The 26,105-nt window shown below is 38.4% G+C and overlaps 1 protein-coding gene and 1 long non-coding RNA gene across 4 annotated transcripts in view; one reads left to right on the top strand and one right to left on the bottom strand.

Annotated features, from left to right (window-relative positions):
- The window catches only part of LOC113037716 (leucine-rich repeat and fibronectin type-III domain-containing protein 2-like), an 83,846-nt gene extending 62,927 nt beyond the window's left edge, over positions 1 to 20,919 (top strand). For all 3 annotated transcript variants that reach the window (XM_026195062.1, XM_026195060.1, XM_026195061.1), the window contains 2 exons: positions 12,623 to 14,019; positions 18,418 to 20,919. In XM_026195062.1, the coding sequence (XP_026050847.1) occupies positions 12,644 to 14,019; positions 18,418 to 19,390 (2,349 nt within the window). In that variant the 5' untranslated portion in view covers positions 12,623 to 12,643 and the 3' untranslated portion in view covers positions 19,391 to 20,919. The remainder of the gene's footprint in view (positions 1 to 12,622; positions 14,020 to 18,417) is intronic.
- LOC113037717 (uncharacterized) lies at positions 4,022 to 4,565 on the bottom strand. The gene is made up of 3 exons (XR_003274665.1): positions 4,528 to 4,565; positions 4,281 to 4,425; positions 4,022 to 4,170 (listed from the first exon to the last, which is right to left on the bottom strand). It is a non-coding gene; the product is annotated as an uncharacterized LOC113037717 (long non-coding RNA).
- Positions 20,920 to 26,105: the final 5,186 nt, after the last annotated feature.

The raw sequence follows: 26,105 nt of genomic DNA, 5'->3' as shown, positions 1-26,105 counted from the left end.
GGTTGTAAAGTAAATTCAAATACAAATCTACTCAAACATTTCAGACACACTGCAAGTCTTGATTTACCAAATATGGCTCCCATGGTTTCCTTGTCAAGGAAGGGGGAAAGTCGTGGCCTAATGGTTAGAGGGTTGGACTCCCAATCGAAGGGTTGTGGGTTCTAGTCTCGGGCCGGACGGAATTGTGGGTGGGGGGAGTGCATGTACAGTTCTCTCTCCACCTTCAATACCACGACTTAGGTGTCCTTGAGCAAGGCACTGAACCCCCAACTGCTCCCCGGGCGCCGCAGCATTAATGGCTGCCCACTGCTCCGGGTGTGTGCTCACAGTGTGTGTGTTTGTGTTCACTGCTCTGTGTGTGTGCATTTCGGATGGGTTAAATGCAGAGCACAAATTCTGAGTATGGGTCACCATACTTGGCTGAATGTCACTTCACTATCACTAAGGGCATGTCTTCTCTCTGCACTACCATCAGTTTTACTCTTTCCCCCTACAAAAGACAATACATGATACACAAACATTTGAATAGGGTACAGAGGGCATGCACAATTGTCTTCTGACCAGTTATTGATTTCCAAATATTTTTGTTCACCTCAACATTGAAAGTAAAGAAAAATAACTGGGTTTGAAAGATATTTGTATGGATATGTTAGATGTACAATTAGCCTTTTTTTAGACTACTCAGATTAATATCTAAGAATTTGACTTGGCCTTGAAACTGTTTACCTTTCAAATTGCTGTGGATCAGAACTTCTAGTGGGAAGGCGGCCATTAAAAGAACACGCACCATTGAAGTGGCTGTTTGGGCCTGCAGGGCAGAAGTCCATTGATGCTTGAGGATTTTTATGCCCGTGCCATGTGCTAACTCCACCTGTGGTTGTGATCACATAAAAAGAGATTTATAATATACATTATTTTCAAATCAAATCTTTAAAACTTGTTTAAGTTTTTATTTAGCCATTTCACCCATTGCAGAAATGAATAAAAAATCTGTATGTACAGACCTAAATCCTCAGCAAAAAGTACTTACATAATTAGCATCACTGGAACACTTAAAAAAAAAAAAAAAAAAAAAAAAAAAAACATTAAATCAAAATGAAAGTCAACAATGTTATTACAGACAGACTGTTGCTGGTAAACTCTAAAGGAAAGGAGGAAGAGCTTACCTACAAACCTTTACATACTTTATTAAAGGAACACTCCACCGTTTTTTTCATATTAAACTATGTTATTCCCTTAACTAAGACGAGTTGATCCACACCTCTCTCGTCTCAATCGCTCTGGTGCATGGAGACACTTTGATAGCACTTAACTTAGCCCAGTTCATTCATTAGGGACCAGACAGAGATGAAGTTAGAAGCGACCAAACACCTCCACATTTCTCTATGTAAATACAGTTACACAAGTTACACGACCAAGTATGGTGACAAAAAATAAAACGTGGCACTTTTCTAAGCGGGTAAAAAGGATAAAGTAAAAAGTCACGTTGGTTCTAATGACAGAAGTGAGAGGGAGAGGGGGAGAAGATTTTCAGGAGTGATGATATTACTTGCGCCGAGTCTAAATGCTCCCAGTGCTATTCCGCCATACATTAGGGGTGCTCCGATCACGATCGGCCGATCGTTAATGCGCATCTCGTCAGTAAAGCCGGTTCTCTAATCAGCGGTTAATTCCATCAGGTACGTGATTTCACATAGAGCAGCTGTTACTACACAGAGCCGTTGTTAATAGAGAAGATGCGCCAAAAAACGCTGAAAATTAACGTGATTTGCGCATCTTCTCTATTAACAACGGCTCTGTGTAGTAACAGCTGCTCTATGTGAAATCACGCACCTGATGGAATTAACCGCTGATTAGAAAACCGGCTTTACTGACGAGATGCGAATAACGATCGGCCGATCGTGATCGGAGCACCCCTACCATACATTATAGTTATCCTTTTTACCCGCTTAGAAAAGCGCCACGTTTTGTTTTGTGTCACCATACTTGGTCAAAAAACGGTGGAGTGTTCCTTTAAGAATTAACAAAGCAATGACTCGTAACTACACCATGTATTTTGGCAAGGCAAAAACAAAATACTTACTTTAGCAGACAGCGAAGCATTGGATGCAGCCTTCGGCACCTGTAAAGCAGAATACTCATTAAAAACAATACACAACACTGAGCCCCAAAAAAACTTTTTTACAAGTATCAAATATCACAATGTTGCACAACTATCAAAACATTACAACTTGTTAAGACTTGTGACTCATTTTTTGATGGAGGTATATACGGGACGGGTATATAGATATGTATGGATATATATATATATATATATATATATATATATATATATATATATATATATATATATATATATATATATATATATATTTGGTGTACGCAAGTGAATAGGTACAAAGTTTACATGTTCTGAAAAAGACAGAAAAAACTTAATTGTAAGTTTCCAGTAGTTCCAGTAAGACCCCAGTAGTTTAATAAATGTCTTCTGAAGCAATTTAGTGGATTTTGGGTGAGAACAGACCAAAGCATTCCTCCAAAATTACTCCATCTAGTGCTCTGTGCATGTGTTAAAGGGGTAGTTCACCCAAACATGAAATTTCTGTCAGTAATTACTCACCCTCATGTCGTTCCAAAGCCGTAAGACTTTCGCTCTTCGATCATCTTCTGAACACAAATTAAGATATTTTTGTTGAAATTCGAGAGCTTTCTGACCCCTCCATAGACATCATACATCATCATAACTACTTTCAAGGCCAAATACATTGTTAAAATAGTCCATGTGACTCCACTGGTTTAACCTTAATGTTATGAAGCGACGAGAATACTTTTTGTGCATAAAAAAAATAACAGCTTCAGAGACTCATACGGAAGAGAATCAATTGTAAGAACTGAATAAAGACTCTTTTTTTTTTTTTTTTTTTTTGGAACAAAATTTATGCTTGAACCACTGGAGTCACATGGAATATTTTAACAATGTCTTTACTACTTTTCTGGGCCTTGAAAAGTGGTAATGATTTTTCTATCTATGTGGGGTCAGAAATCTCTAAGATTTCATCTAAAATATCTTAATTTGTGTTCCGAAGAAGAACTTAGGTCTTACGGGTTTGGAACAACATGAGGGTGAGAAATTAATGACAGAAATGTAATTTTTGGCTGAACTATCCCTTTAAACACTATGTTAATGACTATATATGCATATAGTCACCATATCTCCATCAGAACATATGCTGAGGAAAAAAGTCACACAAACATGAGTAAACACAAAGGTGAGTAAATTATGAGATATATCAATTTTAGGTGAACTATTGTTTATCTAGCACAGTCATGTTCAAATCACTAGGATGCTATGAATAATGTTTCTGACTTGACAAGTATATATATGAATGTAAAAAATAAAATAAAGACAATAGTTAAAATGCATAACTTACATCAAGGACATCTGCATTTGATTCCACAGGCTAAAAATGAATATGGTAAATGGATATGTTAGCAATAGAACTGGACAATTGTTTACAATATAAGTTTATCTACTGATCTAAAGATGTAACTGTGGCTCTTGTAGCAGGATAATTATACCACAAAATGCTGAGATTTAATATACAGTATAGTAGTTTGCATGTAGCTGTGGTATGAAGTACAACTTGTTCTGTTGTAATTTCTTAATTATTTTAATTAATTTCTTGGTTTATTATAAATGTAAAAAAAATCTATTAGAAAAGTCATTATTTCAATAGTTGTGCTTAGTATGTGACATAATAGCATGTGGCATAGACATTACATAAAAAGCAGCTAATACTTACTTTAAGAGTATGTGAGAGGGGAACATGAGATGGAGTCTTTGACATCATGAACATCTGCAACAGATTCCACAAGCTATTGTAAACTACACCAACAACAATAATGATAATAACAAACAAATTATTTAGTTAGATTTAAATCTTACGTCAAGGGAATCTGCATTTGATTTCATGGGCTGAAATAAGTAGGCAGAAATATTACTACAGAGCAAGCAAAAAACTCCAAAGGTCTTAAAAAGTTTTAAAAGGCAAGGAAATGTGGAGCATTGTCATTAGTAAAATAAATTAAGGCATAACTGTTACATCATGTAAACAATTATTCTAACCTCCTGTAGTAAGTGCTCTGTAGCCAGAAGGAGAGGTGGGATTTCTGTGAACGTAAAATTAAACACACATATACATAACGTTATAAATATATATAGTACAGAGTACTATCAAGTATTTCATTTTAAAAATATATAGTAATATTACAGTACTTACTTTTAAGTATTTCATTTTTCAGCCTCTCATTTTCTTTATTTAAATTCATGTTCTCTTCTCTCAGCTGATTTATCACACGCTGTAGATGTTCAATTTTTCTTTCATTCCACAACTTTAGATCATTTGGTAGGTCTGTGAGCTGTCCCTTAAACACACATCATTGACTGTAAACAACTACATTTATATGTATTCATAAATATGTTATATATAACATATAGAAATATATTCACATATGGGAAACACTAACCTTTTTCTTAGCTGCTGGTTCCTCTCTCACATCTGCGGCCTCAAGGAGTTTCATTGAAGGTTTACTCTTTCTCTTAAGAGTGTCTGGCTTGGGTAGCTGTTCTTCAAGCTCCTTAAGTGTTATTTGTAACGTTCTCTCCCTTTCTGAAGAGATAGAATAATGCTGATCAAGTCACAACACGGTCCTGATTATTTTTAATATATATATATATATATATATATATATATATATAATTTATTTATTTTTTTATGAATATTTTACTGACGTCTTGTTATAAGTGTATCCAGAATAATAAAGGATGACATAAGAGTATATTAAAGGCATCGTTAAAATAGTCCAAGTGACTAACTTACACTGTAACGTTAGTCACTTGGACTATATTAACGATTACTTTAATAACTATTCTGGGCCAGCAAGTTTCAATCCCTTATGGAGGAGTGAGACAGCTCTCAGATTTAATCAAAAATATCTTAATTTGTGTTCCGAAGATGAACAAAAGTCTTACGGGTCTTGTCAAAGCTCTATAAATGCAACAATACGTTTATTTAAAAAACTGGGGACATTATCCTACTCATGGAATGGAAGTTCCCCAAAACGGGAAGTAAGTTACCTGCCATAAATCAAAACGCAGTATGCTCGTCAGGAATAAGGTGGATAGGATAATAAAAATAGGTAACGTTACCTGCTATCTTGATGATGGAGGCCTCAAAAACCGGCCACCCGCCTTTCGGCTCTTTGACGCCTTGGTGCCACTCCACAAAGTAAACGTCATTTTCTTCTAGACCCGCTGAGTATTCATCCTCATCAAATCCTCTAATGTGTGCAGTTGGAAGAATTGAGAATTTTTCATCCTCCACCCACTTAATTAGCGCAAACATAATCGACTTGTTTCTTCCCGTCTCCTATCCTCGGTGCAGTCACATAATTCGCGCCTCAGGCAACGGTTTTTTTTTCTTAATGACGTCATCATACTGCTTTTTTAATTAACTAAATTGTTGACATTTTATAATGTATTTGCACTTACATTAAAACATTTTAGTATTCTCTTAAATATATTATTTTACCTTTAAATTAAATCTAATTATGTAGTTTTATTATATCATCAAGGCATTGCGCCATGCATACAGGGCGTGGCTGCGCGCGTTGACGGATGGATTTCAGACGATGCATTTTTTTTATTCTCTGAAAGACTACTTGGTAAGCATGTCACAATACATTCTATCTTTATTACACATGTTTAACTTTAACCCTTCGGGTTTTACGATTAATCCTCAATAATGTTGTTCTTAATTTCATCAATATGTCACATATGATTTGCAGACACAATGAGCGAGCCTCTACACAGGATTTCGTATAAACGGTATCTAACTGATGCTGAAGAGGAAATACCTCCAAGAACCATACGAAGATGGGCCCTTAAAAAAAGGTGCGTGGATAAAATTTCTCCCACTGCTAGGTCTATTAACACCAACCAAAACGCCATTACAATTTTCCTCAATCAGCCGTTCTGGCCGGGTGTATTTTGTTTCTGATGCTTATGGTGCGAACAAGTTAGTCACCAATAATTCATAGTCGGTTCTTTTGATTCCTCAGAACGTGTACAGCCCATGAACTAAAAAAAGATAAAGGTGTACGTGTACCCCGGCTCCCGTATTACCGGTAATCACGTGTTGCCTCTTTTGATCAGGGGATTTAGGCCCTGTCCCAAATGACACCCTAGCACTCGCGATCTTACTAGGAGTTTACACTTTCATGATTTATAGCGCGAGTATGTCCGATTTCTCTGCATGTTCTTGAATAATATAATGTTAGGTGTATAATAGTTGTGGTGTGAAATTTATTCTTAGAATGATTCTTAAAGCATATAACGTTATATATTTTATATGTATCGCTATAGTTATCATTTTATGAGTGACTCTTTTTAGTAATTAGGTTTTATGAATCAGTTGTAGATGACTAACTGAATTCAAAAACAGAAACTATGATATTACTATCAAGCAAGTAATTATTAAAAATGTAATTATTAAAAAAAGTTACAGCTTGGCACTTTTTGCTATGTTTTGGAGGCATTAATGGCAGTAAACTTAGAATTTTTTTAAAGCAGTAAGCACTTACATTTTATTCATTACTGTATATGTTTTTTTCTTTTTCAGAATTAAGGTAGCAGAAGACCTTGAGAATGTTATCAAGGAATGTCATAAGGTATGGTTCTGGTAATTTTCACAGTTTACAATTGATACATCCCTTTAATTAATTAATTAATGCTAATTTACTCACCTTCATGTTGTTCTAAACCTGTAGTTTCCTTGTTCTGTTGAACACAAAATAAGATATTTTAAAGAATGTTGGTAACAAAACAGTTTCTGTTCTCTGTTGACTTGCACTGTATTTCTGTTTTATAGAATTTATACTATGCAAGTCAATGGGGTCCATTAACTGTTTGGTTACCTGCATTCTTCAAAATAGCTTACCGTATTTTGTGTTCAACAGGGAAGAAAATCTTACAGGTTTAGAACAACAGTAAAGGATTACAGAACTTTCACTATCCTTTTTAATTAATTTCTCCTTTATAACAAGTAACATCTTATTTTTCTGTTTTCAAGACTTGTTATCTCTTCAAAGAGTATTAATGTGATGTTAACAGGACCCATAATTCTCGTTTTTTCTTTTTTTTTTTTTTTTTAGCCATTCCCAGACCCCATCCCAGAAGACATCCAGCTAACTACTCCTGATGAAGAGTGCACTTCCAGTCCTGTTCAGATAGAGGATCCAGCGGATTCAGGTCAAACAAAAGAGCAAACCCAACTACTACTTCTGGCACTTAAGCTCAAACACAATTTGACCAATGACTGTCTTGAGGATATTATGAGAATCCTAAATGTTGTTGGTGGTAATGATTCGGTATGCAGGACAAAATACTCCTTTTACAAAGCTTTCGATTATACCAAAGACATTATGAGAATATGTTATGTGTGTGACCAGTGCAATGACATAATGTCAGCTGAACTGGACCATGTTCATTGTGTTCAATGCAACATTACTCATGACAAAGCCAGCAGGTTCACCAATAATTTTTTCATATACCTCTCCTTGGAAGATCAGATAAAAAATCTTTTGAAAATTCCAGGAATTGCAGACGAATTGGTAAAAAGGCAAAAAGAAACATCAACATCTCTCAGTGATATCTGTGATGGTTTTTTGTATCAGAAAGCTTTAAGTGGTTCAGATACGCCCCTTTCAACCCTTACCTTGACATTTAGCTGTGATGGTGTGCCAGTTTTTAAAAAGTCCCCTTGTAGTATTTGGCCTCTCTTATGTACCATTAATGAGTTGCCGTTGAAAATGAGACAGGATAATGTACTCCTTTGTGGACTGTGGTTTGGGGATAAGAAGCCTCATATGAGAACATTCTTAAATCCTTTTGTAGAGGAATGTGTAAAACTAGAGGACAGTGGTTTCACGTGGGAAAATGACAAAGGTGTTTCTATCAATACAAAAGTAATCCCTCTAGTTCTGATGAGTGACTCAGTTGCCAGACCTTTAATACAGAATGTCAAACAGTTCAATGGTGAATATGGCTGCTCCTATTGCCTTCACAAAGGAAAATGTATTGAAAAGGGCAGAGGATCTACTCGTGTATATCCTTTTCAGAAAGACCTCCAGCTTCGCAGTCAGGAACAGACAAATGAATTTGTAGAAGCTGCGTTAGAGTCTGGACAGCCTGTTATGGGTGTCAAAGGACCAAGTGCATTGTGTCGGCTTCCCAGTTTTGATGTCATTGAAGGGTCTGTGCCAGACTACATGCATTCAGTACTTCTGGGTGTTGCAAGAACTGTTACAGGGCTGTGGTTAAACAGTGAAAACCATGAAAAGCACTGGTATATAGGTAGGTCTACAAAACTGATAGACGAGTTGCTTTTAAAGATTAAACCACCATGTAATGTACCTCGTGTGCCAAGGTCAGTCACATTGAGGAAATTCTGGAAAGCCCACGAGTGGTACATGTGGCTCTTTTATTATAGCTTGCCTGTACTAAAAGGTGTCTTGCCAGAACCACTACTGAATCACTGGTCCAAACTAGTGAAGGGTGTATCACTTCTGTTGAGTGAAAATATAACCAGAGACCAGATTACTGAGTCTGAGGCACTTTTAACAGATTTTGTGAAGGACATGGAGGTATACTATGGGGAAGCCAATATGTCTTATAATGTCCATCTTTGCCTCCATTTACCAAGAAGTGTAGTTAACTGGGGGCCTTTGTGGGCTCACTCTGCCTTTGTATTTGAGTCTTATAATGCTAAACTACTTGACATGATCAAAAGCACTCAAGGGGTTGCACTGCAGATTGTCAAAACCTTTTGGTTACAAAAGGCTTTACCTTTTTATGGTCAGACTATCCTAAAACATGCCTCAAATGAATGCAAGGAGATCTTTGAAACTCTGACAAGACCAAAACAGCTGAAACATGTAACTCGCACATGTGATGTCACTGCACTCGATCGTCCTAAAGTGCGATTACTTAGGAGAGATGACTGTATGGCACTGAGTCGTTATGGGGTACAAAAAGGCAGGGTAAAGTACTTTCAACGAATCATTACAAATGGCGAGGTGGTTCACTCAGAAGATTACAGCCGTGTATCTAAACGCAATTCCTTCACTGTTGTGTTGAATGACGAAGCTCAAAACTTTTTTAGGATTAAAAGATTCTTGATTTGCCAAAATGAAAATGAGGAGAGGTGTTATGCCATTGGCAAATTCTATGAACAAGCAAAGCATAGTCTCTGTGCCTCAAATCCAAGTTACTTTGAACCAGTGTCAAAACTTCTTGGACATCTTACAGCTATTCCTGCTTCAGCTATCAAATGCAAATGTCTGATCATTCACACTGAAAAACTCAAAGTTGATTACATTTTTAGAAATATTAATCAGTCTGAATTCCTTAAATGAGGCGTCAAATGAAACTAAGAGTGGCCTAAGTTGTTTTATTCAATTTGATCTTTAGTGTCAGTGTACAAAGATTTTGGTACATTACTACATTACTAAAGCAATGCAAAATTTTATACAATGTGGTATATTTTTGCAAAGTGATTTTGAAGCAATTTGTGTAAATAATTGTAACTTTTTCGGTTTATTTTGTTATGCTTATGTTTATAACACTAACATGTCTTCATTATCATTGAAAAAAACATGTAATTGATTATTTTATATTTAATGGCAAGAAATCAAATTTACATTAGCAGTATTATATATTGTGCATTGTTTTTGCTGTTTATTTTAAACAAAAAATTATACTGTGATTTTAATACTGTGTGTGTTACCATTAATGTGTGTTATATTCTATCACTTAATGAATTAATGTCAACAAATTAAAGTGTACATAGAAGTTTTGTATTTTGTGCATCGTGCTAGTTCTGGTTCCTTTTCAAAACAAAACAACTCATACAGTGCACCTACTTAATGCCTTATCATCAAATGTCCTCGTATATTCTGCCAGTTAGTCAAAGTCAACCGTACTACATTAGTAGTGAGGTATTCTGCAATGTGACAAGCAAATAAATAAACTTGACTTATCTAATTCTTTTCTAAACATTTGGCTCTTGTATTATTTGTAGCCAATTATTGGTTTATGTTGTACATACTAATCAGGCCTATTCTGTTACTTTACTGTAAACTATTTTAGAAAGCAAAAAAAAAAAAAAAATCCATTATTTAAAAATCCCATTTTAAATAATGGATACTTTTGCTCTCCATCCACATTCTACTGTAAGGTTGAAAATGTATTTTCTTGACCCTGAAATACATTTTTAAATATATTTTGGTAAATGAAAGCTGAAATTAAATATATTTTCGATTTCAAAAATATATTTTATTGAACTTCATAGTTACAACATATATTTAGCATATATTTAAAATATATTTTGGCCAAAATAAATGTATTTTTTTACCGTATGGGATGAGCCTTTCAGTCAGGTTTGTCACTGAGAGGGAGGAGTTACAAAAAAAAAAAAAGAATATGAGGATACAAAAAAGATTATGAGGGCAAAATAAATGTATATGTTTTTATGTTTGTAGTTTATTTTGAATATATTTAATTATCCCACAACATAATTTAATATCCATTTGGAATTTTTAGCATCATTACTCCAGTCACATGATCCTTCATACATAACATTATGTAACATTATCATTTTAATCGTTTATTTATCATCACGTGTTTGCTAAATAAAAGTTTTAATTTCTACATATACTGACTCCAAACTTTTGAATGGTATAGTGTATATTGTTAAACTTGGTGTAGGACTGGATGCTGAAAATTTAGCTTTGATCACAGGAATAAATTAAATTGTTAAATATATTCAAATAGAAAACAGTTATTTTAAATAGTAACAATACTTTTTAGCAAACTTGTATTGACTGGTATTGTCATGTCGAAATATATAAATGAACATAACTGTAATGATAAAACCTTCATATTCCTCGGGAAGAAGGAGGCGGGAACCAGCACACAATCAAACATCATTTTAATATTCAAAATAAACACAAAACAGCGCACCAGCCCCTCATGGACGACTGGTGTGCTCAAATAAAAACCAAAACACAACTAAACGCCCAGGCCTGGTCCTCTCTCGTCCTTCATGGTCGTCGCTCCAGTTTTATATCCTTCCATCTCCTACGTGGGACTCGAGACCGGTGGTGGGGCGCAGGTGTAGCTCATCTCCAATCACTACACCTGGCCTCACTCCTCGTTCCCACGCCTCTCGGCCCCGCCCCACTCGCCACACTAACATAATTAACATTTCCAAATGGAAAATTGTTTATGTGCTCTTAGATAAACTAAATGATAGACAACATTATTAGCATTATTTTGATGGTCACTGATACTAGTAGTACAGTAGAACATTTAGATGTAAATGAAACTTCATAATGTGAAACCTAATACAAGTATATATATATATATATAAGACTTAATCATTTTTTATGATCTCTGCTGGATTAAACGCTTCATTATTTTTTTCTGAGGAAATCCAAATGTCAAATCCTGAGGAAATCCTCATTACATCTTTTTGGGGTGAATTATGAATTCTGAGGGAAGTCGTGGCCTAATGGTTAGAGGGTTGGTCTCCCAATCGAAGGGTTGTGAGTTCGAGTCTTTGGCTGGACGGAATTGTAGGTGGGGGGAGTGCATGAACAGCTCTCTCTCCACCTTCAGTACCACGACTTAGGTGTCCTTGAGCAAGGCATCGAACCCCCAACTGCTCCCCGGGCGCCGCAGCATAAATGATGAACACTGTTCCGGGTGTGTGCGTGCGTGCGTGCGTGTGTGTGTGTGCGTGCATTTCGGATGGGTTAAATGCAGAGCACAAATTCTGAATATGGGTCACCATACTTGGCTGAATGTCACTTTCACTTTCATTTCTCTCAGCTCGAAGCAAACAGAAAAATAAAAACTTGAACAGTCTCGCTGCTTCGTTTTGCTGTGGTATGGGCATATACAGTACATGCCATGCACTTCAAGGGGAACATTATAATCTCAATAGCGCGTTCAGCGCGGGGGCGTGGTCACATTAGATATAATGAAGGGAGACGTTAAAAACAGACATCGCATTGTTTTCATATGGATTACTTTATTACAGAATATTAGTTTTTGGTAGCACTTGCTTCTTGCTACTTAGTTTAAAAGTAGACATGTCAGGCTTTCTATATATATAGCTCTCATGTCTCTTCATTGAGTATTCACTGAGTTACAGTTCATTTTAAATGCTTTTTGAAATGAAGACCAAGACCGCAGACCAAGGCTGCAGACAGCACACCTTGTATAACAGGGCTGTTACATTCATAGCTCTGAGGTGATCTGATTCTCATTCAAGCATCCTGCACAATTGTAACACACATTATGAATAAGTACTTCATCTGCACGAGAATGGTTATGAACTGTGCAGCTGTAGTAATTGAGTGATAAAGATAAAAGATAAAACACACACTCTTGTCTGTTGCTTCTGAACATGCGTCACAGAAACACTGATTGAAATCTTAAATGATTCTCCACTTGAAGAATGTCGATACTGATTACTCCTTATGCATTCTTGTCCTCCAGGTCCCTTAGTGTGAATCTACCATGGACCCCGTTCTCTGTCAGATGCTGGTCCTGGGAATGGCTGTAATGATGGCCCGTGCGTGCCCCAAGTACTGTGTGTGCCAGAACCTCTCAGAGTCACTGGGGACCCTGTGCCCAGCCAAAGGCTTGCTCTTCGTGCCATCTGACATAGATCGCAGCACTGTGGAGCTCCGGTTGGGGGGAAACTATATCCTTCGAATCACACAACAGGACTTTGCCAACATGACAGACTTGGTGGACCTTACTCTCTCCCGTAACACGATAAGCTACATCCAGCCCTTTTCCTTCGGGGACCTGGAGACCCTCCGTTCTCTTCATATGGATAACAACCGTTTGGTGGAGTTGGGCCCCAATGACCTGCGAGGACTGGTCAATCTGCAGCATCTCATCCTCAATAACAACCAACTGGGTCGCATCTCTAAGAAGGCGTTTGAAGACCTGGCTGCATCGCTTGAGGATTTGGACTTGTCCTATAACAACCTTCAGGCTCTGCCCTGGCATTCAGTCCGGCAGATGATCAACCTGCACCAGCTGAGTCTGGACCACAATTTGCTAGACTACATCCCTGAGGGGACCTTTGTGGATCTGGAGAGGCTGGCCCGCTTGGACCTGACCTCCAATCGGCTCCTGAAGCTTCCGCCGGATCCTATCTTTGCCAGGGCGCAGGATTCTGAGGCGATGACCACACCGTTCGCCCCTCAGCTCTCACTCAGCATAGGTGGAAACCCACTTCACTGCAACTGCGAATTGCTTTGGTTCCGGCGTCTGGAGCGAGACGATGATCTGGAGACTTGTGCCTCACCTCCTGGCCTGAAGGGCCGCTACTTCTGGAACATTCGGGAGGATGAGTTTCTGTGTGAGCAGCCTCTGATTACTCAGCACACTCACAGGATTCTGGTACTGGAGGGGCAGACCGCCAGTCTACGGTGCGAAGCCATCGGAGATCCCACCCCAACCATACACTGGGTGACCCCGGATGATCGACTGGTCGGGAACTCCTCTCGCACTGTGGTGTACCGCAACGGGACCCTGGAGATCCTGATCACCACTTCCAAGGACTATGGGACCTTCACTTGCATTGCAGCCAACATTGCTGGTGAATCAACTGCTTCAGTGGAGCTGTCAATTATCCAGCTACCCCACATAAGCAATGGCACAGGGCAGGCAGCGCAACCCAAGTCCCGACTGTCGGACATTACCAGCAGCTCCAGGACGGGTAAAGGTGCTCCCAAAGGCCAGCCAGAGAAAGCAGTGTCTGTGTCTGAGGTGACCGCTGTGTCTGCCCTGGTCAGTTGGTCTGTCAGCAAGACTGCTCCCAAAGTGAAAATGTACCAACTACAGTACAACTGCTCAGATGATGAAGTGCTCATCTACAGGTACGAACCAGAGTGGCTTCTTTCATATGTCCAGGGCTATGACTGAAATACTGTCCCAGAGAAAGATGTTGCAATCTAGCAAACTGTGGGCACCCAAGTGCTTTTTGGAGTAGGTAGTTTAGCGGGGAGTTTTTAGTGGGGGTATCTTTCTTAAGAAAAGGCTGTCAGTTCTGTCAAGTGTTATGTTGTTTAGGCAGCAAGCGGTACACACCGCACTGTTTATATTGCATACATTTGTAAACTGCAGCTGTCTGCAGGGGTTCGTCTTGCTTGATTATTCTCTGTCTTCACAATGTAAGTATATGTGGGTAGATAGTATGTCAATTCCCTGCTCTTTGATGAAGTAAAAGTATATTAAAGCAGCTGCTACAGTGCAGTATTACAAGGGGAAAACAGACAAATGAAAAATCAAATGTTTTCATGTCAGTTAAGCCATCCACCCATTAATATATATATAAAAAACACTGCTCAGCTCAGCTCATTGGCAGTAATTCAGTGTGGCATCTTTAGAGTTGTGCCGGCGTCAGAGATAAATTATTGACTCGTTTCGACGTTCATAATGGTTCAACGAGCTGATCTGTGAAATGTTTTGAACAGCATCATGAGTAAATAAACTCACTGTGGCCAAGATTATGCTGTCATCACCAGCTGCAATGCAACGCGATTTCTAGCACAAGCAATATTTCTATCATCGCTTGAAGTAAAATCTCATAAAATCACTGCCTGCCAGAAAGGTGAGGCTGATATCCCTCTGTCTGCATGCTCTGTCAAACTCATAAGAGCATCAAATTGAGAGCACACACCTTGTGTTTTGATGATTTCAGTGATGGATCTCCAAATGGCATTTATAGTAAGGCTTTCTTATTTCTTAGTCACTTATTCAGTTCCTGTATCTGAGTGCATGCTGCATCTAAATCATAATGCATATTATATGCATACATAATATTATAAATCAATAAAAAACATGTTTGCCACTTGGTGATTCGAAGCATCGAGGTCCCGTTGTCTCTGCCCAGAGTGTTCAGCATAATCGTTTTCTTCAACCATGGACACATTCGACCCTGTGGGAATTTACTTCAAAATACACAATCTTTTATTGCTGCTTTCATTGATATATTTTTTTCTACCAATTCACGCACACCTTTGGAAAATTTGACAAAATTACAGCTAAAATGAAACTCATACACCACTTAAATACAATGTTCAAGTAATATTTACCTTTTAAAATGACTGAAATGACTGATTGAATGATTGAAAACGATGAATAAATCAAATAAATATTGTCTTATAACAATACTGTTACAAAACAAGAATACATGGAATTATTTCCATTTATTCCATGTAATGCTGAAATATTTCCATGTATGGCAAACAGGACTTTATATTTTTCAGTATACTGGAAAATTTGCTTTGACAATGTTTGGCTATATATCAATACATATAAAAACTGTATAGCAATGAAGTTAAAAACTGCACTGCATGTTTCATGTAATAGGTTTATTGAAAAACTCAGTATGCTTTCAGTATATAAATGATATATAATTCTTTATATTTTATATATTTATAAGTTAATATATTGATCATTCATATATAAGGAAATATATTTTCTTTGCATAAGGGTTGACGTCTGGATCTGAAACAAGAGCAAAACAATAAAATCTAAATCTAAAACACATTTAGCTAAAATAAATGATGAAAGCACAATAGGGGAAAATTGTTTAGTGTGGCCTTCAAATAACAAAAAGAAAAATGTTGTAATGTGTTAGTTTTAATGAAAAAATCAAGGAGAGGTAGATAACGTCTTTGAAACCTGAGCTCTCAGACTGAAGAAGAAAAAGAAGAAAGGAAGAGCTGAAAGGAGGAGAGCCAGGATGAAGGCTTTATTTAATGAGCTCATGCTGATAGTTTACAGGAAATCTGAGAAGAGCGTCACCATTCATTCTGTTCTAATCAAACACAATTAACCTGTGCATGCCGACAGCCTAAAACGGATTAGCATTAGAGGTGGAGGAATATGAGAAAACGTTAACAACAAACCACACTGACGATAAATCAGTAGAGTGATCCAGCTCCAGCAAAGACTCCTAAAGCAGCCGATGTTCACACGGCCTTCCGTTGAAACCTAAAACAAATCTATACAGAAATGAAATCTAGCTAGATTTAAAGGAAGAAAAGCCCTGGCATCCTGAAGCTAGCACGTTTATCCATGATGGAGGACCCTGGTTAAAGTAACAGGAGATGTTGTACGGGTGTATTAAAGGAGGTCAGCCTGTACACACGTCTCTAGTGCAGTACTGACTACTGCAGGCCTCAGACACACACACTCCTAAATAAACACTTCCCGCATTCTTACACTGTTTTTATGTTCTTGCACCATGGCTTAAGATGGTTTCTTTATCCATATACATCTGTGATATAGGATAGGCCATCTGCTCGTGGCAGCAGCACAGATGGGCAGAAGAAATAAAGCCAATTACTGTTAGCTGTCATCTCAGCAGGGAAGAACTCAAGTGAAGTTCACATAAAAATAAGAGCTGTCCGGTCGTGTTTAGAGGACAACTGAGCAACACTTTTGGGTGTTTGACTACTACCAGCATCAAATCTGCTCTAGTTTGTAGCTTCTTGTATGAATAGTTGATATCAAGATAAGAAGCATTTTTTTTTTTTATTAATGTCAGCGTGTCCAGAAGTAATGAATGCAGTAACTCAAAGAACAATACAAAGCACTAATTGTGGATGTCAAATAAAATGCTTAATTTTTAACAAGATTTTTAACATGTAATTCATACCTCTAATATTGGCAAATCCAGTAACTACAGTAGGTCTTTCCCTAAAATGTTTTCCCATTTTCCACAACCAGCAATCAATCAGAGTGGAACAAATCTCATTCAGACATTGCCCTCTTTGTGTGCAGTAAGCATCAGACGGCAGCAGTTTATGGAGAAAGAGCAAAAATAGTGCATTTGGGCTATTGACGTCACACGTCCACGTCCCAAGTGTGATCTAATGCTTGAAATCTAATCTGGCACATTTTTAAAATCTGATTTAAATTGGATTCTCAGCCACTGTGGTTTGGAATAATGTTGTGTGTGTGTGTGTGTGTGTGTGTGTGTGTGTGTGTGTGTGTGTGTGTGTGTGTGTGTGTGTGTTTCACATGCCTGATATCAGGTCAGATTTCAAGTAGTTTTTCATAATTTCAGATGACATGTCAGTGCAAAGTGCACTGTAGCATCTGCTGTTGTCTGAATTTCCTCTCGTTCCCTGCTCTGCATGAAAAAAGCATCTGCTAAATTAATAATGCTTTGGAAATATTGTAATTATGAGTTCTGGGCACTAAGAACAGGGTGGAAAACTATTTAAATCTGAAACATTGCAGAAACACTGATTTATAATAGATATAATCTGTATAGAAAGTGAATGGAAAGGCAAGTCAAAATCCAGCAGTTCTTCTGACAAACAGTTTTTAGTTAGCTTTACTTAATTGTCTAAAAATATAGTTATCTTTACTATTCACATAAATTTCCTTGCTTACTCAGAAACCCAAGTTAAGATTAATTTATTGGTGCAGTTATAAGTGCAGTTTTCTAGTTGTATTCACTCATTTCCAAAAGTCATCTTGAATGTTAAATTCTCAGTACAACTGAAAAAACTGAAGGAAATCACATAAACTGACTTTAACTGATGTTGATTTTCCTAAAATGTTTTTGTTTGAACTCGCCATTATAGTGATTAGTGCTCCCTTTGGTTGTGCACTTCATTGATATTATTAATATTAATTCCTTTCCTATAGCTGCAGCGATACAACATGAAAACAGTTATTTGCTTTCGAGGGAAGAGAGCTAGTAGCTTTTGGAGATGCCTGATTTCTAATTAATTCATTAGCTCGACTTTTTCTTAATACTTGTGTTAATCTCTTCCAATCGATCATGCTTGTCACACACAAACTTTAAATTTTACATTTAAATTGTATTTATTTTTATTAATTGAAACAATAACAAACTTATTTGCTCCTTTTGTTGTGCTACTGTTGACACAAGACAGCAAATCTTGTGATTTGAACAAAAAAAGAAAAGAAAAAAACAGTAAAACAAAGCAACTGCATAATTTATTCATACTGCAATGCACTCTCAGAGTCAATCATTTTAGTAGCTATGCTAAGTCAAGAGTAAATCTAAAATAAGTTATCAAGTACCCCCTACAGTTATTATTTAGTTATTAGAACTCTTGTGTAAGTGAAATATACTAAGCATCTGTTAATACAACATACTTTTCCTATTTCACTTTTTAAGGCAACCTAACTAGATTTATCAGTGTAGTGAATACTGAACTTTCACAGTGTGGATATTGATTGAGATGATGTGAACGGTGTTAAATGAGTCTGTGGTTGTGTGTTTGCAGGATGATTCCTCCCTCCAGCAAGGCCTTCCATGTCACTAACCTGGTGTCTGCGACTCTGTATGACCTGTGTGTGCTGGCCGCCTGGGACGACTCGGCCACCACACTCACTGCTACTAATGTGGTGGGCTGTGTGCAGTTCTACACCAGGGACCTGTACCCGCAGTGTCAGTCTCTGCACGGGCAGCTGTTGGGCGGCACCATGATCCTGGTGGTGGGTGGCGTGATCGTGGCCACGCTGCTGGTGTTTATCGTCATCCTGATGGTGCGCTACAAGGCAGGGGACATCGGAGGGGGCGGAGAAACCCCTGTCAGCAAGCTGAGCAATGTTAGTGAGACGTACTCTCAGACCAACGGAGGGAGGCCGGGGCAGAACGGAGTGCCTCTGCTGGCACCCAAGCCCAAAGCCAGCATGCAGGATGAAGCGGTTGAATTCAAGTGCATTTCGCTCCAGAGCAGCATGTCCTCTTCCTCCTCCTCTTCCTCCTCAGGTTCAGCAGATCCCACGTCCTACAGCCCCAACAGTGCCCTCGCCAGCATCTGGAGGTCTGCGCCTCCTAGGCCTCGCACCAACTTAGACCAGCTTCTAGGGGCCTTCACATCGCTGGAGCTTCGGGGCCAGACCAAGGAGCCGCGATCACCCGAGGGCCCGGTAACTGCAGCTGCTGCTTCGGCCCCGGCTGGCCCGACTGACAAGGAGCCTCTGTTGGGCCGGACGCTGGACTCACGGCTTAGCAAGCTGCTCATGTTACCTCTGGACTCCAAACCCAAGAGGAGCCACTCGTTCGACATGGGTGACTTCACGGTGTCCACGGCACAGCAGCTGTGCTCGTACCCGCGCCGGATCAGCAGCATCTGGACTAAACGCAGTCTGTCGGTGAACGGCATGCTGCTGCAGTGTGACGAGGACAGGGACAGCTGCGGGAGCAAAGGCACCACTGAGAGCTCCGAGTGGGTTAAAGAGAGTACTGTTTAGGGGCCAGGACACACAGGAAGAAAGATGATATAAACCCAATCATTCTTGACTCTGAATATGTTTTTTATTATAGATGCAGCATTCAGGGGGTGAATTCACAAAATGGTTGAACCACTTCGAAACCGGTCAAATCTTGAACATGAAACATCTTGAAAATGCCTAATTTCTAAGTCAAGTAGGCTCATTGTAGATTGCATCTTAAGCCCAAAATATACAATGAGATATAGATGCGTTAGGTTTGGCATTCAGTGCGACATGCTAAATTTGTTATGTGCAGTGTACATCCACCATCTGATTTTTAGAGGGTATGAGAGATCAGAGATTTGGTTTAAAAGAGTTAAAAACAATACTTGTTATCGGCCATAACTTATGGGGAGAACGCATCTAATGCATTGTAATGTATTGAACTGGTGTCCGTCTGCATTGGCAATGTCAGTGAGACACAGAACTCTGATTAGCTGTTCAGCTTGATGCTCAAAATAAAATTAAAATAAACAGAAATCAATCAAAGCAAGCAAATCATGGTTTGTATATAGGCAGTCCTAGTTTCGGTTTCCCTTTTTGAATGATGAATATATTCCCTTGATTCCTGATGGTACAGTTATTTTCTCTCATGCAGACACAGACTGTACCTGCTAGTTTGTCATTGGCTGTAGGTTTGCAGTGTGTTCAAGCCCAATATTGTAGCCCAGACAAACAAGACCGCCAGCTTTAGTCGCCGCTAGTTCTTTGACGTCGGTTTGGTGGGTCAGGGCCTTTACATGATCTGCACAAATCCTAAACCTGTGCAGGTGATGCGTCGGTGCTCGTGATTCATTCCTAGTGAATCCCCCCAGTCTGCTGTGCTGACTCATTGGTGTGTGTGTGTGTGTGTGTGACTTCTTTATGTCTTATTAGTGTCTGAATCAGACAGGTTGGAATCAATGGGGGATAAACTCTTGCGCTACGGTGGTTTTTCAAAACTGGTATAGAAACTGAAGCACATAGACAGAGGAAACTGTAGCAAAGTGCCATGCTAGCAGTTTCCCTGAAGAGCAGCATAAAAACTCTGTGAATATCTTAATGTGCTACACTGTAATGAATTTAAAAATGTATATATTTGTTATCATGTTGGTCAAACGCTCCTCTTTCTTGATGAAAGAGAATTCCTGAACCTTCATTTATCTCACTCCCTTCAACTTCTCGTTTACTCATTCTTGAGAAATCATGTGTATGATTTCACTGAATCCTCAGATATTTGAAGCTGGCTGTTTACGTGTTTTTTTTTATTTTTTTATTATTATTCCTGTATTTACGAAGGTGATGCAAAGACATGAGACATTAATAATGAAAAACGGCTGTGTGAAGATATCTTGAAACTTGTCTGTTGTGTTGTTTTAAGTCATGTAATAACATAAATCAACTTTATTTTGACTAGTCCAGTGGTTCTCACACAGGGGCCGGTGTCCATTCGGGGTCTCCACTAACTTTCAAGGGGGTGTGGGATGATGTAAAAACCATCAAAATGAATACACATTTTTTATATATTAAATCGATCTTAAATGCTTTTAAAAAGCTGTATTTGCTTTTCTTCCTCAATAACTAAAATTTTTATTCAATAACATACAATCTTTAGAATACTGTTTTGGTCAACTGGGGCTGTAGACTGATAAAGGTGCAGAACCACTGGCTGTGTTCTTCTCATCAAATACAGCCAAAAGATCACTCCGGGTTCACTGATATTCATCCAGGTTCACATTCACACTGCAGAATGTGGTGTCACTCCTCTTCTGAGTGTTTCATCTGGTCATGTTCACACACAGTTTATCAACAGGAGTGACACCGCATTATACAGCCCAGTTCATTCCTGGAGGATTCAGCCAGCGACCGCTGCATTTATACGGAGTTCAGGAGGACACTGACGGCTCGTCTGAGGTGATGGGTATCACAGTGTATGAACTCATTCACAGTTTTTGATATGTATTTTTCTAGCTCTGTTCATAAACATGTTCAATTCCCATAGTCTCACAATGATTTTATAACTGTAGTCATTCAAGTTCACAGTAGATGTCAGAGCCTTGATCTTCTGACACAATCTTTCAGAAGTACTCTAGTGGTGTATGGTGGGAGACTGCATCATTAGTCTTAAGTTATTTATATTGTAAGGGAAACAGGTCAATTTAGCTCAGAGGGAATCATGAAAGATTTTAAAGGGGATTGAACAGAATCACTGTTTCACGGCTGGTCACTGAACGAGCCGTTTAACATCAAATCTGCGCTGGATACTAATATCCAAACTATAGTGAAAACACTATCAATTAGCACAGTAACAAGATCGGCAGTTTAAGACATTAACTTGTAAGCACAAAACACAAGATACTTCTCTTTTCAATATGAATAAGGCTTTATTAGATAAATCTAAGACATATAAACTAATCTAACACGTAAACGCACGCACACACACATTCACACAAGTTGCAGGAAGATATAAAGTTAAATCCATAGATCTTGTGATCATGATTACTATCATGGGTTTACATGTGATGGTCAGGCTGTGCATCTCTTTGACCATCAATCTTGAATACTTGCCCCAAATTTGACAACCTCTTCTGAAACTGTCAATAATTGTTCTAATGGTGTTGATGCTGAAAGCTGTTCTGTGTTGGTTGGTTGGTTATCTTTCTTCAGACTGTGGTGCTAGGAGTTGATTTACAACATCCTGTTGCCTTTCTGTGGAATTCGGTTCCTCATGATTCAACCACGGTCCTGATCGAATCTATAATTTGTCTGCTTTGGGTCTGATACGCTACAATATAGTGCTTTTTACAATGCAAATTGTGTCACAGCAGCTTTGCAGTATTCAACGGGGAAATAAAGTGTCAAAATACTGTCTTTATCCTCTGGCCCGACTAGACCAGCTGTTTAAATCTAGACTGCAGAAGAGTCAGATTGTGCAGAGGACCCATCTTCATCAGAGAAATTAATGTTGAGACGGATCAAATCTGTTACGACGCATGGTCTGTGTACTTGAATGGCATGGTTTTGTTGGCATGATGTTCACATAATCATCAGATAACATAAATGGGTGGTCATTTTCCTTTTCCAGTTCACAGTTCTTAATACTAATTTTTATAATTTGTATTGGAGTCCGTCTAAAAGTCTCTGTTCCCATTTTGAAATGTCATGTCATTATAAAATTATGACCTTACCTGTCTAGTAGCAGCTTTCTGAAATGGAAATAATAATAATAATCCCAATGAAAGCCAAATCCAGTAATGCTTAAACATTTTTAAAAATTCACCAATTTTGCAGAAATCACACATTTCACAGAATTTTCACATTCCACAGATTTCATTTCATTTAAAAAAATGTATTTTTTTTTATTCATCATTTAATGTTATAATCATTTAAATTGAAATAAAACTCAAAATTGTAACAAATAAGACATATATATTAATAATAAATTATATAAATATAAATAATAAATAAATATTATATTTTGCCACTGACAAAAATGATAAAAAAAGTATGTTGCTAACAAATAAGAACTATAATTGACTCATGAAATGTATAAGGTGGACAGGCAAATTCTGCCCAATGTTGTAAAATGACAGACTGTTCTTAAGTTAGTTGCTATATCTCCTCTGACTGATCCGGCTTAAGAACCAGAAGTTGCAGCTGACTTTATTTGCGTATGTTAATGTATTTCCATCTGAAAGGTAATATTTAAAAGAGGGCAGGGTTTATTTTAGCACTCCTCCTCTCATCTTGTTGGAGGGGAGGTTTAAGCATATTCTGCCCGAGCCGTCAAACTGATGTCATCAGAGAAGAAACGTCAATCCAGAGCGCAAGAAAATCTTCAGATTTAGATTAAAGATTACCAAAAAAAAAAAAAAAAAAAACATTCAGAGGATTTATTTGCACAGATTATCTTTTCAGTTAAATACTGGCAATATGTGCTAAGTAAATAGAGTTAATTTGGACTTCATGAGAACTTCAAAAAAAAGAAACACACTAAACACAATTCCCAATATTAGACACTATATTTTTACTCATTTACTGTCATTTCTATCACAGAAATGTGGCACTTGCAGATTGTTAAAATGTAGATTATGGAGTCATTTAGAAGTGTACAATGCAATAATGCAGGAGCAGTCCTCACGGGACAACAACAGGGATGCAGGATATGAACCTACAGTTTGATGAACAAAACACAACTAGGATACAAACTTTTATTATTGTTCAGGCCATTTTGAGAAATTGTAACCCCAGACTTGCCAGTTTATTGAGAGGAACTGTGAAGGATGTGAGTGAGTTGATGCGAACTGGAATGCAAATTGAGAGATATTTTGAAGAAGGGAAACGGTATTGGAGAGAGGTTAATGCCGAAAACCAGAAAATAAAATCTCCATGTGAAAGAGATTTGCTTTCTAAGTTAAATCCGTCGTCAACTCACCTTATACAAACTTTGAAAAGTGAATCTCATTTAAAGACCCTGACGTTACCCCTGTTGATCGGAGGAAGATACTCTCAAGCCCTAGTGGATACTGGAAGCTCACTAAATCTGAAACAGGAGTCCTGTTGGATGCATCTGGGACGTAAAGAACAGCTAAAATCAAGTCGTGGTCAAACTTTTAGTCAAGCCAATGGGCAAGTATTGCCTGTGATGGGAAAATGGGGTTGTGAAGAATGTATGAAGTTGAATTGTTTGCATGAAAGATGAGGATCTCACAATACCCCTGGTGTTAGGTTTTGGATTTTCGAGCAGCCTCTGGAATTAAGTTGAACGTTGGTAATGTTTTGTATACTTTACCTGCTACCAGTGATTATCAAGAAGTATTTTCTTTCTTGACTCCTCCTGTGACTAATACATTGCTGTCATTGTTAATTGTCTTACCTATTCCAGAAGAAAGATTTTGTTGATTTCAGAGGGCTTAACGCCAAAACGTATCTGGATGGGTACCCTATGCCTCAGATCCAGGACATCCTTGAGTCAGTGCACGGAGCGGCATGTTTTAGTACCCTCGATCTTAAAAGTGGATATTGGCAGGTGGAGATGGACAAGGAAAGCATTCCTAAAACGGCATTCATGACACAATCCGGACTATATGAATTTTTACCATTACCCCTTGGCCTTAAAAACTCAGCAGCCTCATTCTAACGTCTTATGGAGTTTGTGTTAAAGGAGCAGAAGGGAAAAAACGGCTTTGTCTATACGGATGATATTGTAGTGCACTAACAATCTGAGCAAGAGCAACTTTTTCATCTGAGAGAAGTGTTGCAGTGCTTGCACAAGGCAGGGTTAACTCTGAATCTTCAAAAGTGCAACTCGATGCAGAAGTCATTGAAATTTCTTGGACATGTGATTTCCGCTGAAGGAATAAAAACTGATCAAGACAAGGTCAATGCTGTTAGACATTTCCCTGTACCAAAATCTCTGAAGGAAGTGCAAAGATTTCTGGGTATGGCAGGCTTGTACCACAGATTTGTTCCAAAGTTCTCAGAGAAGGTTGCACCATTGCATGCACTGAAAAAGAAAGGAGCTACTCGGATGTGGACCATTACCGACCATGCTGCACTTACCTGGGTTTTCAACCATCCAAAACGTTCATCTAGGTTGATATTCTGGGGCATTTGTCTGCAAGAATTAGAATTTATTGTCAAGTATAGAAAAGGGCAATGTAATGTTGTGACACCCTGTCCAGCAGCTTCACTGAGTCGGCATCACTTCGTCTACTCACTCCGTAAAAGTCTAAGGATTCTTCAAACGCCTTTGCAACTTTTCCTATAGAATGGTCAGATATTGACAAAGCCCAATGAAAGGATACAGAAATTCAAAAGCTTATGGCTGAAGTACAGTCAACCTCTATTACTGACCATAATCGTATACATTATGTTGCGACGAATGGTTTTCTTTTTAGAAACCTATATCAAGGACCGGAAGCTGCAACTGGTTGTTCCTACTACTTTGAGAGCTGAATTTCTGAAATATGCTCACGGCAATCCCTTGAGTGGACATCTCGGCAGACTCAAGATGTTGTTAAGATTAGTGGATGTATGCTACTGGCCAACAATACGGTCTGATGTATGGAAGCATTGTAATGAGTGCCAGGTATGTCAAAAGTACAAACCGACCGTTTCAAAATTAGTTGGCCACATGCAGTCAACCCAGGTAGTGGAACCAGGGCATATGCTGGGTATTGACCTCATGGGGACGTTCCCTAGAAGTCCGAAGCAGAATGAACGTCTGCTCAAAATGGGTAGAAATGTTTCCATTGTGGGTGGCTAATGCTCCACAAATTTTGCATATTCTGGTGGAAGAAATTTTCAACAGATGGGGCACTCCCCAGTATTTAGTGTCTGACCGAGGAACTCAATTCACCTCGCAGCTTATCAGTTTAATGTGTAAACAATGGAATATCATCCAGAAACTCTCTACTACTGCGCATCCTCAGACTAATTTGACTGAACGAGTAAATTGAAAACACTCAAAACTATGATTGCCTCATATGTGCAAGACCATCATCGCCAGTGGGACAGATGGTTAGCCAAATTTCAGTTTGCTATCAATACGGCGTGGCAATAAAGTACTGGTTTCACCCGACCCGAAGTCATACTAGGTCGCAAGTTGAAGGGACCTATGGAGAGAGCTGTTCTTAGATCTCCTGACCCAAACAGTCCAGCTTACCCTATCCTGGAAATGTCATAAGAACTGATTCAAACTGTGCAAAGGAAT

This window comes from Carassius auratus, chromosome 20 (assembly GCF_003368295.1).
Source record: "Carassius auratus strain Wakin chromosome 20, ASM336829v1, whole genome shotgun sequence".
Taxonomy (NCBI): Eukaryota; Metazoa; Chordata; class Actinopteri; order Cypriniformes; family Cyprinidae; genus Carassius; species Carassius auratus.
The sequence above is the reverse complement of the archived record's forward strand: the minus strand, read 5'-3'. Positions and strand labels throughout refer to the sequence as shown.